Source organism: Hypanus sabinus, chromosome 28, assembly GCF_030144855.1.
Source record: "Hypanus sabinus isolate sHypSab1 chromosome 28, sHypSab1.hap1, whole genome shotgun sequence".
NCBI classification, from domain to species: domain Eukaryota; kingdom Metazoa; phylum Chordata; class Chondrichthyes; order Myliobatiformes; family Dasyatidae; genus Hypanus; species Hypanus sabinus.
The window spans coordinates 29,792,050-29,807,513 of NC_082733.1; the positions used below are offsets into that span (position 1 = coordinate 29,792,050).

General features: G+C 41.2%; 1 protein-coding gene across 1 annotated transcript in view; it reads left to right on the forward strand.

Annotated features, from left to right (window-relative positions):
* LOC132382317 (cytosolic carboxypeptidase 4) overlaps window positions 1-15,464 on the forward strand; it is a gene marked incomplete at its 5' end in the record, with an annotated part of 235,216 nt that overhangs the window by 125,671 nt on the left and 94,081 nt on the right. Inside the window, 3 exons of the mRNA XM_059952452.1 lie at window positions 6,945-7,074; window positions 11,525-11,656; window positions 14,797-14,973. Coding sequence (XP_059808435.1) covers window positions 6,945-7,074; window positions 11,525-11,656; window positions 14,797-14,973 — 439 coding nt within the window. The remainder of the gene's footprint in view (window positions 1-6,944; window positions 7,075-11,524; window positions 11,657-14,796; window positions 14,974-15,464) is intronic.

The window sequence follows — 15,464 nt, forward strand, 5'->3', positions numbered from 1 at the left end:
AGTACACTTGAACAGCTGTTATGTTGAAAAATTGCGTAAATATAAAGGGGGCATTAGAATAGCGTGAGAATGCAGCTCGTTAGCATAGAGCTTAGTGCAATACTTTAAAGTATCAGCTTTAAGATTGGGGTTCAATTCCCACCACTGCCTGGAAGGAGTTGTTATATTCTCCCCATGGCTGCGTGCATTTCCTCCAGGTGCTGTGCTTTCCTCTCACATTCCAAACGACGTACATGTTAAGGTCTCTGAGTTGTGGACATGTCATGTTGGTGGTAGAAAACTGGTGGTGCTTAAGGGCTGCTCAGCACAATCCTCCCTGATTTGATTTAACACAGACTATGCAATTCACTGTATGTTTCAATGAATATAAGACAAATAAAGCAAGTCTCTTAAAATGTCTTGACTCATTAGGATTCATGTAAATGCCATGTGATTTATCTCCTCTTTAACAACAGGAAGCTCCACTTTAGAGCATTCCAAGTTCATTTTAGAGCACTTTTACATCCAAGTGATTAAATTATTATATAGAGCACATACACATGAACAGCTCAGGTGGCTTGTGACAGCAGTTATGTGGCACCTGCCAAAAATAGATGTCAAGGTTGAGATTCTTTAGAAAACATAGGCTGGGAGATTCTACTTCACCTCGCCTCAGAGAGAAAGAAAGAATTGCATTTGTAGTCCCTTTCACAACCTCTAATCATTATAAAGTGCATTCCACCCTGTTAAGTACTAAAACTATTTATATTGTGATGTGGCTGAGGTAGCAGACATTTGGTATGTGGAAAACTCTGTAAACACCCAATGCCATGCTAGCTGAGAAATAAATGCTGATCTAGGCTCTAGGAAAAACTGACTTTATTTCTTTGATGCCTTTAAAGCTATGACAGCTCTACTTCTGGATTCTAATTCTGCACCTTTTGCACATTGTGATTACAATTGAATCTTTATAATCATCAAGTTTCAGAATTAGCTGCATAACCCACTGGGACAGGTCTTGATTCTAAAGGCAAGCTGTCCATGCTCATCACTGCTGTATCAACTTCTCCGGCCAACATGATACACTACACTGTAGTTAGCCCTTAGGCAACATAATGCCTTCATTTAAATGAATCAAAACAAGCTCTGAGCACAAAACGACTGGGGGAAAATACTCTTGCCATCCAGCTTCTTCAAGCCCCAGACTTTGTCAGTTGTCAAGCCCATGAAAAGCTTTGAATTTTGATAAATATGCCCCTGATACTCAGAAACATTCAAAGAAACTTTTAAAAAAATCCAACTGAAAAGAAAAACATGAACGTTAAAGAAAATTTTTAAAAATCCATATTTCTCAAATTGCTTAACTGTTTAAATTTTGTTTTTGTGTGTTAACTCACTTCAACACTCGTAAATTTACTAAAGCATAATATTACTCCACATGATGACTGTCCTTGATTGAAGTGCGGAGTTTAGCATAGTGCTAGCAGGCAAGGGCAGAGTAACTCTGGGCATTTAAAATGAGGAAAATATTAGTCTCAGGAGGTGGAAGTTATGGAGAATACAGCACCATGGACAGCAACACACAGGTCCCGATAAGTGTACACACGTAATTTAGTAAAAGGAACAGACAAAACAGACCCTGAGTTTGTTTGACTATTCTATTATAGCTTGGATGAATTCTATCTTATTTCTGTTTATCTGTGTTTGATTTGTTACCTTTGAGGTACCTACCAAATATTTCATTGAACAGAGTTTCAGAATCCTTTGTCTGTATACAGCTTGCTGACTTCATTCCTGAAGATCTACCTACTGTTTTAATGTCATGCCCCTGTTTCCTGGATTATCCCAGCATTTATCATCCCATTGAATCTATAGGTATACTTTGATTTTTGGTTGCCTGATTTAAGAATGTTCACTGCAACACCATAGATCAGGGTGGCATGGCAGTGTTGTGGTTAGCGTAATGCCTTACAGTGCTGGATGTAAGAATGGGATTCAACGCCCACCGCTGTCTATCAGGAATTTGCACATTTTCCCCATCCATGTGGGTTTCCTTTGTGTGCGCTGGTTACTGCTCATATTCCAAAGATGTATGAGTTAGGGTTAGTAAGTTGTGAGCAGGCTACGTTGGTGCCAGAAAGGTGGTGACTGTTGTAGGCAGTCCAGCACAAACTTTGATGCAAATGATGCATTTTCCTTGTAAGTTTTGCTGTGGCAAAAAAAACTAATCTCCTAAAATCTCATGATACTTTATGATTTATGCAATTGCTATGTGATTTATGAAATTATGTTGAACAAATTGTTTTCCAAGAATGTACCTGTCCCTTTTATTAATTGAGGAATGACAATACATTTGATATTAATTACTTAAATTATTCATCTCCCAATCTTCTAATTCAGGTTAAATTTGTTTACTCTTCAAATCCCACAGAGAACACACAGCTTTAGGTATGTTCCAACTGAGGCACAATAAAACTGATATGCAACCTTCTCTCTTTTGCAGTCCAGCCACCTTGAATTGAGGGCAATATTCCATTAACTCTTTATTGCTATTTTTAACTCGCCTGCAAATTAATAGGGGATGATTGAGAAAGAATAAATTGAATAAAGAAATGGAGTAAAGAATAATGTATTGCAGCTTAAAGGCAAGGATTTGGCAGTAACAGTAGATGGGGGAAGTTTGGATCACCAGAGATTAGAATGGGAGCAGAGTTGGATCTGGCTAATGAGATTTTGGTGTGGACATGATGGGTAAATACATTCTTTTCTTGCACATTCCTATGATATTATGAGAAGTTTTCAGAGCAGCAGCAATGTCACAAATTGGTGACAAGAGGAAGGATCAGGCTAGAATGGATTTGGTGGAATAGAGAGTTCATGCAATGCCACCATCAAGGACAACGCCATGTTTAATTCTAATCATAAATTCACAGAATGATTGCAGCACGAAGACTGTTCAGCCTGATTCTGTACTAGATCAAGACAAGAACTGTGATGAATATTCACTTTCCAGGACCCAAGAGGCTTATTGCTAAAATCAGCTTTCTAGCACATCCAAGGGGTCAGAGATGTTAGTGATAAATGTAAACTTCTAACAACTATTCTTTGCTCTGCTTTTCATTGCAACCAGCACCCAGGTCTTAATCTAAATTGCAAGCAGAAATCAGTTGGAAGTTGAAGGCACAACTTTGCAAAGTGAAGTGACCAGGAGACTTGTCTACATGAGCCAAACACATGACATTGGGGTCATGTCACTTAGCACATCAAACATGGTTATAAGCTGGGATGTTTGTGGGTCAGACCTCATAGCATTAGTTGTGGACTTTTGGGGTCTCTGTCACCAGAAGCTTTCAGACCATTTGTGTGAGTTACTTTGTCCCAGTCAAGGGTATCTGAAAAACACCAGTTTCAGGTGATGTCATCTAGTAGAAAATAGTATAAATATCAGCAGCATTGTGATTGCTCAGAATCCAAAAGAGAACAACAGGAAAATAAGTTTACAGAAAGAAGAACTAGAATTGATTCACAACTTTCGGTGTCTGACAGTTTCACCTGCAACTTGTTGGTATGTACTACTTTGTAAGAATTGTATCTGTGGTTTGAAATGCTTTGTGGTTTGTAAATCTTTTGTAATTCAGAAATCTTTTATAAATTAGAAACCCTCTGTGAATGCTAAATGTGCGTTAGGAATTATTTGTCTGAAACTAACTGTGTATCATTAAAAATAAAATACACTGTGTTTTAACTACTTCATTAGCTGAATGTATCTTCTCTTTTATGGGGGTGAGGGCGACCCACCACTCAAATAGTGCGTAGCAGATAAACCCCACTGCAGAAGCTAGACAGGGGAGTAAGCTAGTCCTTGAAGACCAGGAGGATGCTATTTGCCATGCCTGCAGTGGGAGTACCTATAGATATCTATTCGGATAAATATCTTTAAAATCTTTTTTTTAGTTTAGGGCTTTACAGATGCTGAAAGCAATATAATCACAGAACAATCTAGAAGTTCCACACCTTTGTCCTCTCTCTACAGCCTGGTAAATACATTTGTTATTCAGATAATTATTCAGATCCCTTTGGAATGCAAAATGACTTGTAAAATTAGTGAGCTCTATCATGGGTACCAGCCCCCTTCTTCTCCAAGACATCTTCAAGGAGTGGTGCCTTGGGAAGGAGGCATCGATCATTAAGGATCCCATCACCAAGGACATGCCCTCTGCAGAGTTAGGATGGAAGTACAGAAGTCTGAAGGCACACATTCAGCAATTCAGAAACAGCTCCTTCCCATCTGCCAACTTATTTCTAAATGGACATTGAACCCGTGAATACTACCTCAATACTTTATTATTGCTGTTTTTGCACTACTTATTTGAATTTAACTATTTAATAGACATATATATATATAATGTAACTCAGTTTTTTTTCTCTGTATTTATTTATCATGTATTGCTACTGTGTTGGTGCGTGGCCTAGTGGATAAGGCATCGGTCTAGTGATCTGAAGGTCACTGGTTTGAGCTGAGCTGAGGCAGTGTGTTGTGTCCTTGAGCAAAGCACTTAACAACACATTGTTCTGTGATGACACCGGTGCCAAGCTGGTTATGACACCGGTGCCAAGCTGGTTGGTTCCTAGTACCCTTCCCTTGGACAACATTAATGGTGTGGAGAGGGGAAGGCTTGCAGCTTGGGCAACTGCCGGTCTCCCATACAACCCTGCCCAGGCCTGCGCCCTGGAAACCTTCCAAGGCGCAAGTCCATGGTCTCACAAGACTAACAAATGCTACAGCAAAGTTGGCAAATTTCACGACAAATGCTGGAGATATTAAATCTGATTCTGACTCTGAATGCTGCAGTTTGCCTCTGCTGCCATCCTGGACAGCACTTTCCAGAATCTACCCATTTGCTGTGCAGACAGACATTTCCTCGTATCTCTTCTGATTCTTTTGCCAGTCATCTTCATTCCACATTCTAGTCCTTGATCCTTCTTCAATGTGAACAAGTTCTTCCTTTCTCCTTTGCTTATACTTTTCATAGTCTTTCCAATGAAAAAATTTCCAGCTTATCAATACAGCTAAAGTTGCTTCTCATTTGACAAATATCTTTACAAATCCTTGAATCTTTCTTAAAGTGTGTGTACCCAGGACAATAGTGCCAGAACAATATATTTTTAGGTTTAATCTCCACCTTTATAAGAGTACACATAATAGCCAACTCTTTATGAATCACAGTGTCCGATGAATATTGTAAAAGGAAATTGTAAATAAGATGCGCAAACTATATCCATTTTATATTGACAAACCTGTAATCGCAGATGTTATAAAATTGCATTAAAGAAAGAAGCTCAGTTGGAATTTGTAAATCGCCCATTGATTGCTGCAAGAACCTTGCTAACTGTGCACATAGTTTGGGAATGAGGTAATCTCTGGGGATGAATACAGGGTGCAGAGCATTGTTCTTGCACAGTGCGGGGTGCTTTGCAAATGCACTTGTTCTCGATTTCACTGATGGCAGAGAGTCACATGGGAAGAACGCTTATTAAAATCCCATTATTAAATTAAAAATCCCTCTAATTATCAATTTAAATTGGTTTGAACAGTAGAAATTATTTAATTAGAAAGTCAGATTTCTCAAAGTGAAATTTATATTAACTGTTTTGTCTGGGGAGTCTTGCTGTTGGTTCCAGTTTTGCTAAACAGAATCCTTTGAAAAGCTGCATTCAGAAGGGTGATAAATATAGACTACTCGAGTGAGGATTTGCCCTGATTGTTCGGTTGTTGATAACTGCCTGCGTTGGGGCCTGGAAGCTCTCATCAGGCGTTTGCTGCAGTTGGCTGTGCTCCTGAACGGTCGCCAACATTTGGGGGAGGCAGGCTGCTCTCAAAGATGCTGTCCTCAGCTGGAGCTTAAGGGAATGCGGCTTTCACTTGAAAGAAGTCAGATATATTGGAAAAAAAATCAAACAGCTGCAAACCACTGGCATTTTATATTGCGACAGAGGTGGTTGTTCTATTATCACTCCATAACCACATGAACTGGACCAGGGTGTACTGGTATTGATAGAATATACCTGGAAGCTTCACAATTCCCTGTGCGTTCGCGGCCTGGTTTGTTCTTAGGACTTTTTGGCTGTCTTTCATAACGCGCTAACCATCCCTCATATTTTTATTTGCTGAACACAGCAGATTAAGATAAATTATACAGATAAAGATTTAACAGTTGATGTTATTTGTCACATCTACATTGAAACATCAAAACCTACAGTGAAGTATGTTGTTTGCATCTATTTAAATCAAATCAAATCAATGAGGATTGTGCGGAGAGCTGCTTCGGGTGCCAACACTGCATGGCCACAACTTACCGGCCTAACTGTAAATCTTGGAAATGTGGGCAGAAACCCACATGGTCACAGGGAGAATATACAAACTTTTTACAAGCTCCTTACCGTCAGAAGCGTGAATCGGTGGTTTCAGTCGCTGTAAAGTGATTGTGCTAACCGCTGCACTACAGCGATACCAGATGGCAGCTTTGTCTGATGTCACCCTGGTCTGTATTTGTTTCCTCATCCAATAGTGGTCATTGGAGTCTACAGATTTTGGAACAGTTACTGACTGTTTAATCTCACATCTCTCAGGGAAAACTCAACCCTCCTATTTTAGCCATGCATTCTCTAAAAATGCATAGGGGGAGTAGAAGAGTGAGCAGTATTGTTGACTTCCTTAATTCATAGAGCATTGCTAGTGATTAGTGACAGCAATACCATGAATGCCATTTACATCTGACCTCAGTTGCACAGTTCGTGATCCAAGTGACATTCTTCACAAATGAAGAACTTGTGTTGCTGGTCATGCCTATTCCATCTCCTGGTGCTGTTAGAGAGTTATCTCTTGGGTGAAGTCTTCCACTGTTTCACAAGATTGAATTGCTTTGCAAACTTTAAAGTTTCCTTAATTCTGTTTTGTTTTTTAGCCATCGTTGTTCTTTGAGCGGAGAGGATCTGAACAGACAATGGTCTGAGCCAAGTCCTGACCTGCACCCAACAATTTATCACACAAAAGGGCTTCTCAGCTACATGAAGAGCATTGGAAGAACCCCACTGGTGAGTATCAGAAGTTCAAATTTTGAAGTAAATTAAAATATCCTCCTGGATGCTGATTTATCACTATTTCTGAGATGGCCAGCAGCAGTGGAATCATTGGCAAACTTAAATATGGCATTGGAGCTGTCGTTAGCCACACAGTCATGAGTGTAAAGTGAGTAGAGCAGGGGGCTAAGCACATAGCCCTGTGGTGCACCTATGCTGATGGAGATTGTGGAGGAGACATTGTTACCAGTCGAAACCGACTGGGGTCAAATGAGGAAATCGAGGATCTAGTCACAGAAGGAGACGTGGAGGCCAAGGTCTTGAAACTTATTGATTAGTTTTGCAGGATGATAGTATTGAATGCCGAGCTGTGGTCAATAAAGAGCATTCTGATGTATGCTCTTTGCAGTCCAGATGTTCCAGGGTTGAGTGAAGAGCCAATGAAAGAGCATCTGCTACAGACCTGTTGTGCTCCGTAGGCAAATTGGAGTGGATCCAAGCCTCAGGACAGAATTGATACGTTTCATCACCAACCTCTCAAAGCACTTCATCACTGTGGACATAAGTGCTGTTGGACTTTACTCATTGAGGCAGATGTCCATGTTCTTCTTGGGCACCAGTGTAATTGAAGCCTGCTCGAAGCAGGTCGGTACCTCAGACCACTGAAGCGAGAGGTTAAAGATCTCTGTGAAAACTCCAGCCAGTTCATCAGCACAGGTTTTTAGTTCTCGACCAGGTACACCGTCTGGGCCAATGCTTTCCATGGGTTTACCCTCCTGAAAGATGCTGCCATGTCGGCCTCAATGACTGAAATCACAGGATCATTAACAAAGGAGGAAGGCAGCAGAAAAGAAGTTATAGACCAGTTAGACTGACGTTAGTGGTTGGGAAGATGTTGAAGTCAAGGATGAGGTTATGGAGTACTTTGTGACATAGGACAAGGTAGGGCAAAGTCAGCCTAGTTTCCTTGAGGGGAAATCATGCCTGATTTCCTGCTGGAATTCTTTGAGTACATTACAAGTAGGATAAATAAAGGAGATGCAGTGACTGTTGTATATTTGAACTTTAAGAAGGCCTTTGACAAGGTGCCACACATGAGGCTGCTTACCAAGTTAAGAGCCCATGGTATTACAGGAAAGTTACTGGCAAAGTTAGAGTATTAGCTGATTGGTAGGAGACAACAAGTGGGAACAAAAGGATCATTTTTTGGTTGGCTGCCAGTGACTAGTAGTGTTCTGCAGGGGTCGGTGTTGGTTCAGGCTTTTTATGTTGTATATCAATGATTTAAAGGATGCAATAGATGGCTTTGTTGCAAAGTTTGCAGATGATACCAAGATTGGTATGGGGGCAGGTAGTATTGAGGAACCATGTAGGCTGCAGAAAGACTTAGACAGATTAGGAGAATGGGCAAGAAAGTGGCAAATGAAATACAATGTTGGAAAATGCATGGTCATGCACTTTGGTAGTAGAAATAAGTGTGCAAACTGCTTTCTAAATGGGGAGAAAATCCAAAAATCTGAGCTGCAAAGGGACTTGGGAGTCCTTGTACAGAACACTCTAAAGGTTAACTTGCAGATTGAATCGGTGGTGAGGAAGGCAAATGCCATGTTAGCATTCATTTCAAGAGGTCTAGAGTACAAGAGCAGGGATGTGATGCTGAGGCTTTATAAGACACTGGTGAGGCCTCACCTTGAGTATTGTGAACAGTTTGGGCCCCTCATCTTAGAAGAGATGTGCTGCCATTGGAGAGTGTCCAGAGGAGGTTCACAAGGATGATTCTGGGAATGAAAGGGTTACAAGGAACGTTTGATGGCTCTGGGTCTGTAGTCACTGGAATTTAGAAGGATGAGGGGGATCTCATTAAAACCCTTCAAATGTTGAAAGGCCTAGATAGATTAGATGTGGAAAGGATGTTTCCCATGATGGGGGGAGGCTAGGACAACAGGGCACAGCCTCGGGATAGTGGGGCGTCCATTTAAAACAGAGATGTGAAGAAATTTCTTTAGCCAGGGGTGGTGAATTTGTGGAGTTTAACACCACAGGCAGCTGTGAAGGCCAGGTTGTTGGGTGTATTTAAGGCAGAGCTTGATAGGTTTGTGATTGGACACAGCATCAAAGATTATGGGGAGAAGGCCAAGGAGTGGGGCTGAGGAGGGGAGAAAATAGGATCAGCTATGATTAAATGGCAGAACAGACTCGATGAGCCATATGGCCTGATTCTACTCCTATGTTTTATGGTCTTATATTATTGGGGGCTCTGGGTTCTCATGCTGGTTCCTTCAAGTTTTGTGGATCAAAGTGAGCGTAGAAAGCACTGAGCTCATCTGGAAGTGAAGCCCTGCTTTCACCTATGTCGCTTGGTTTAACTTTATAAGAAAAGATAGTATTGAAGCCCTGCAACAGCTGTCAAGCATCCTTCACTTAGTTTAGTCCTGAATTGCCAATTTGCCCACAAAATAGCTTTCTGGAGATCAGGCCTGGACCTTTCTTGGTCGTCAGACTTGGATCCCTCTGATCTGGCTGCCAGTAGATTGTGGATCTCATGCTTTGCCCAGGGCTTTTGAGTGGGGGAGTCTCTGAATGAATTGTCTACGACTATTTTTATAAGGTCCATGACAACCATGGTGTATTCATTACATAGAAGGGTCCTTGAGCACGGCCCAGTCAACAGACTGAAAATAATCCCGCAACCTCTGCTGTGCCTCCTGAAACCACCTCTTTGTTGTCCTCATCTCTGCTGCCTTGCTCCTTAGCCTTTTCCTGTATGCAGGTTGGAGAAGGATAGCCAAATGATCAGATTTCTTGAAGTGTGGTCTGGGCATGGAATGGTAGACATTCCTTGTCTACTATAACAGTAGTCTAATGTGTTGTACCTCTGATGCTACAGGTTTTCTGCTGATGGTAATCAGGCAGGGATTTCTTCAAATGTCCCTGATTGAAATCCCTGACTATGATATGAAATGTGTTGGGCTGGACTGTTTCTTGTTTGGTGATGGTATATTTAGGTACCTCAAACACTTGATTACAGTTGATCACTGGTGGTACGTAAATTGTGGCCAGGGTCATGAAGGAGAACTCGCTTGGTAACTAGAATGGTTGGCATTTGATCGTTAAGAATCCAGGGTATGACAAAACCAGCGCATTGGGGCACTACAGATTGTTTATCATGAAATAAACACCTCCACCTTTTGTCTTTTTCAAATCAACATTTTGATCATCCTGTGTATCAAGAAACATTCAGATCTGATCATCGTTTCTGGCGTACTCTGTGTAAGCCAAGTCTCAGGATAACACAGAACACAGTACCCAACAATTTCTCACTTCTCTTCGATACAGTGCCAAAAGAAGAGTATTTCAGAGCAAAAGTATGAGAAGCTCAGAATTCACTTGAGCAGTCCTGAGGTTGGAGGAGTGAGAGGGTGAGTGAATGAGTGAGTGTGTGTGTGTGTGTGTGTGTGTGTGTGTGTGTGTGTGAGAGAGAGAGAGAGAGAGAGAAAGAGAGAGAGGAATGGAGCTTGGTTGATTGTGTTCTGTTTTGTTACATTCTATGTTGTTCTGAAAATTGTGGTCATGCTACGTTGACGCTGGCACGTGTGGTGACATTTGTGTGCTGTAGCCAGCACATAGTTAAGGTGTGTTGGTTGTTAATACAGATGTTTAATTTCACTCATGTTTTGATGTACTCGTGATAAATACAGTAAATTAATCTGAATCTGAAGTTGGTACACCTGTGATACACCGATAATTCATTGTCACATATACCAGGATACAGTGAATAAACTTTCTTTGCATGCTGTTTACACAGATCATTTTAAAACGTAAGCACATGAAGTTAGTACAAAGGGACGATTAATGACAGAATGCAGAATATAGTTTTAGTTACAGAGAAATGCAGTGCAGGTAGACAAAAAGGTACAAGGGAAATGATAAGGTTACTTTTGAAATCAAGATTTCATATAGGTCTTTTCTAGGGTCGTATAACTGAGGGATAAGAAGCTCTGTTTGAGCCTGGTAGTATGTGTTTTCAAGTGTTTGTATCTTCTGCCTGATTGAAGGGGGAGAAGAAAGAATGACAGGGATGATAGGGGCCTTTGATTCCGCAGGCTGCTTTGCTGAGGCTGCAGGAAGAGCAGAGAGTCCATGGAGGGGAGGCTGCTTTTCATGGCAGCCTGAGCAATGTACACATCTCTCTGTAGTCTCTTGTAGTCTTGGGCAGAGCAGTTGCCATACCAAGCTGTGATGCATCTGGATCCCGATTAGAGTCACATAGCATTGAAAATACAAAGCAATCACGTGTTTCAGTTTAAAGGACACTGAATTACAATCTAGTTTCGCATGCTTGATTTTGACTTCTGGTTTTATACCTGGTTCCATTCCTTCTATAAAAAATGGGGTCTTTTCAGTCCCCCAAGTGTACATTTGCATAAAATCTCACTATTTTTGTTCTGAATGTGGTTTCCACCAGGTTTTCTGTGACTACCATGGGCACTCAAGGAAGAAAAACGTTTTCATGTATGGTTGCAGTCTTAAGGAGACACTGTGGCAATCGAAGTCCAGCATTGACACAGCAACTCTGAAAGAAGACATTGGCTATCGAGTGAGTGCAGTCCTGATATATTCTATTTTATCCCTTTATCCTTATGTGAAGATTCAAAATTATTACTATAAGTTATTAAACTACATGAAACTTCCTTGCTTTAGCACTTTGTAGTCTGCCGTTTTATTTCTCAACAATATGTGTATAGAAAGAGGTTATTTCTGGAGGGTCCAGTGAAGGTTTATGAAAATGATCCCAGGACTGAAAGTATTAATGTATGAAGAGCATTTGATGGCTCTAGGCTTGTACTTGCTAGAATTTAGAAAGATGAAGAGGGAATCTTATTAAATCTACCGAATATCGAAAGGCCTAGAAACAGTGGAGGTGGAGAGGGTGTTTCCAATAGCGTGAGAGTGTAGGACCAAAGGGCACAGTCTCAGAACAGAAGGATATCCCTTTACAGCAGAGATGAAGAGGAATTCCTATAGCCGGAGAGTGGTGAATCTATGGAATTCATTGCCACAGAGAGCTGTGGAGGGCACGTCATTGGTATATTTAAAGCCAAGGTTGATAGGTTCTTGATTAGTAGGGGTGTCAAAGGTTACTTCTCAGCATATGACTGATGGTCACTGTTCTGATCAACAGGTGACCGATGGTCACCATCCTTATCAGCTGACCAATGATGACCATCCTTCTCATCAGCTGACCGATGGTCACCGTTCTCATCAGCTGACCGATGGTCACCGTTCTCATCAGCTGACCGATGGTCACTGTTCTTCTCATCAGCTGACCGATGGTCACCGTTCACATCAGCTGACCGATGGTCACCGTCCTTTTCGAATTTGAGCTGAAGATCTGCTACTCATTATTATTAATCGATCTTCCTCCCTCTCACCAGTTAGTTGAAAGACACCCATTCCCACATTGCTCTTTTGACATACACTCTATTTCCTCACTGGTGCTGGCTTATCACCACTGACAAATACTGGCTTCTCTTGGTGGTCTATTAAAAATGTTGAGCCCCTGTAGTTCCATTGATGGGCATTGCCCATTCAAACTGCTCTATTGTCTGGCAGAGACCTCTCTAAAGTGCCATTGACTTTACTTATTTATCCACCGACAACTGCAAACCTCTCTCTCATACTGAATGCCAAAGGTGTAAAATATAATGGAAAATCTGTAACTTTAAAGTCAGAATACTGAATAGAATTTTTTTTGGATGCTGCTGTGCCAAGACTTTACCAGTAATGTGATGTGAAATATTTTCCCCAAAGTTATTAAACCATCTCACTCTCTCTTCACAATGAATGCAAAGCTCTAAATTGACCATATAAACACAAAAGATTCTGCAGATGCTGCAAGTCTTGAACAGCACACACAAAAATCCAGAGGAACTCAGCAAATCAGGCAGCATCTACATAGGTTGACATTTTGGGTCAAGACCCTTCATCAGGACCAGAAAGGAAGGGGGCAGAAGAAACAGAGAAGAGGAGATGAAGTGTACATTCTAGCAGGTGATAGGTGAAACTAGGTGAGGGGGGAAGGTGGTTGAAAAGGCAAAGATGGAATGATGTGTTAAGCTGCGAGGGAATAGATGGAAAAGACACCGTAATTACTTTGCTGGTTACTGAATTAAATAGACATTTGAAATGATGATGATGGTAGAAGTTTGCTGCTTATACTGAAGGTTCTTCACTAGTCATGTGCCATAGAGTTGGTGCCAATGTTACTCATCAATTATGTAATGACTTCTATAAATGATTATGAAACCAGCACAAACAAACAATCTTATGTAGTATCAGAATCAGGTTTATTATCACCAGCATGTGTCGTGAAATTTGTTAACTTAGCAGCAGCAGTTCAATGCAATACATAATCTAGAAGAAGAAAAAGAAAAAAATAAGTAAATCAATTACAGTATGTGTATATTGAATAGATTAAAAATTGTGTAAAAACAAAATTAATATATATTAAAAGAGTGAGGTAGTGTTCATGGGTTCAATGATGGAACCAGATGGCAGAGGGGAAGAAGCTGTTCCTGGATCACTGTGTGTGTGCTTTCAGGCTCCTGTACCTCCTTCCTGATGGTAACAGTGAGGAAAGGGCATGATTGTGGAAATGATGGTGTTAAATGCTGAGCTATAGTCGATGAACAGCATCCTGACATAGGTGTTTCTATTGTCTTGGTGGTCTATGGCCGTGTGAAGAGCCACTGAGGTTGTGTCTGCCGTTGACCTATTGTGGTGATAATAAACTATAAATGATTATATAATTTAAAATGTACGTGTTTGCTAATGACAGGTAGCAATGTAGACAGTGAAAAAGGTGGCTAAGGATTACAGGGGTTTCTTGTTCGGGAAGGTGTATGGGCAAAGGAATGGCAAATGGTGTTCGATTCAGATAAGTGCGAGGTGTTGGAGTTTTGGAAGTCCAACCAGGGTGGAAGGTTCATAGTCAACAGTAGGGTCCTGGGGTGTGTTGAAGAACAGAGAGGTATATGAGTAAAAGTGCATAGTTCCTGATGAAATTGTTGTCACAAGTAGACATGGCAGTGATGAAGGTGTTTGGCCCTGGCCTTCATCACTCAGGGTGCTGATTACAGGATTTGGGATGTTTTGTTGCTGTTGTATAAGACTTTGCTGAGGCTATACCTGAGGACTATGTACAATTTTCATCACTCTGTTATAGGAAAGACATCAGCTAGCTGGAACTTGTGCAAAGAATTTTTATGAGAATATAACCAGGCCTGAGTGATATGGAGAGGCTAGCCAGGCTAGGACTTTATTCCTTGGAGCAACGCAAACTAAGGGTTGGCATTATAGGTGTGTATAAAATCCTGAAGAGCATAGACAGCATAAATACACACAGTCATTTTCCCAGGGAAAGCAAATCAAAAAACTTAGAAGTCATAGATTTAAGAAGAGAGAAGAAAGATTTAGAAGAGCTCTGAGGGGCAACTTTTTCATGTAGTGGGTGGTGCGTATATGGAAAAAGGCACAAGAGGAACCTGTTGAGGCTGGTACAATAACCACATTTAAAAAACACTTGGGCAATGTGTACCTAAGAAAGGTTTAAATGAATATGTGTCAAACACAGGCTGATGGGATGAGATTAGCTGGGCAACTTAGTTAGTATGGAAGAATTGGGCTGAAGGGCCACATTACTCCACGATCCTATCAATCTGAATCATTTTTCTGTAGGACATTCCCAGAGTTCTGGACAAGTGTTGCCCCACATTTACCATCAGTCGCTGCTGCTTCTTGGTACAGAAGTCACGGGAAGCCACGGCCCGGGTGGTGGTTTGGAGAGAGATTGGGATACTCCGAAGCTACACCATGGAGAGCACGTTTTGCGGCTGTGATCAGGGCAAGTACAATGTGAGTGAAAGTTCGTGGCTGCTTGCACCAGTCACATTAATTGAGGTGCTCATCAATCCACTTTGGGCACCTTAATGTAAAATTTCGAAAAAAAAATAGAAAAAAAAGTGGGCATGATCATTGGAAGGGGCGTGAAGGGTTATGGTCCAAGTGCAAGTCAATGGGACTGGGTAGAATAACTGTTTAGGGCAGACTTTACCTGTCTCAACAGTTTCCTCTTGCACCTCAGTCCCTATATGCACCACCCACTGCATGAAGAAGTTACCCCTCAATATTTGTCCTCTCTCCTTGAATCTATGCCCTCTAGTTTTTGCCCTCCTGGGCTGTACTGAAAGGACTCCTTCTGTGTTCTATGACTCCATAATCTGATAATGTACAAGTGGGCAGAAGTGAGGGAGGATCAGAAGATTATGTAAGATTGGGTCATATGTAAAAAGAAAACGAAATGAAATTGTACCTGTCCATGGCTAGGAATGATATTGAAAGAGATG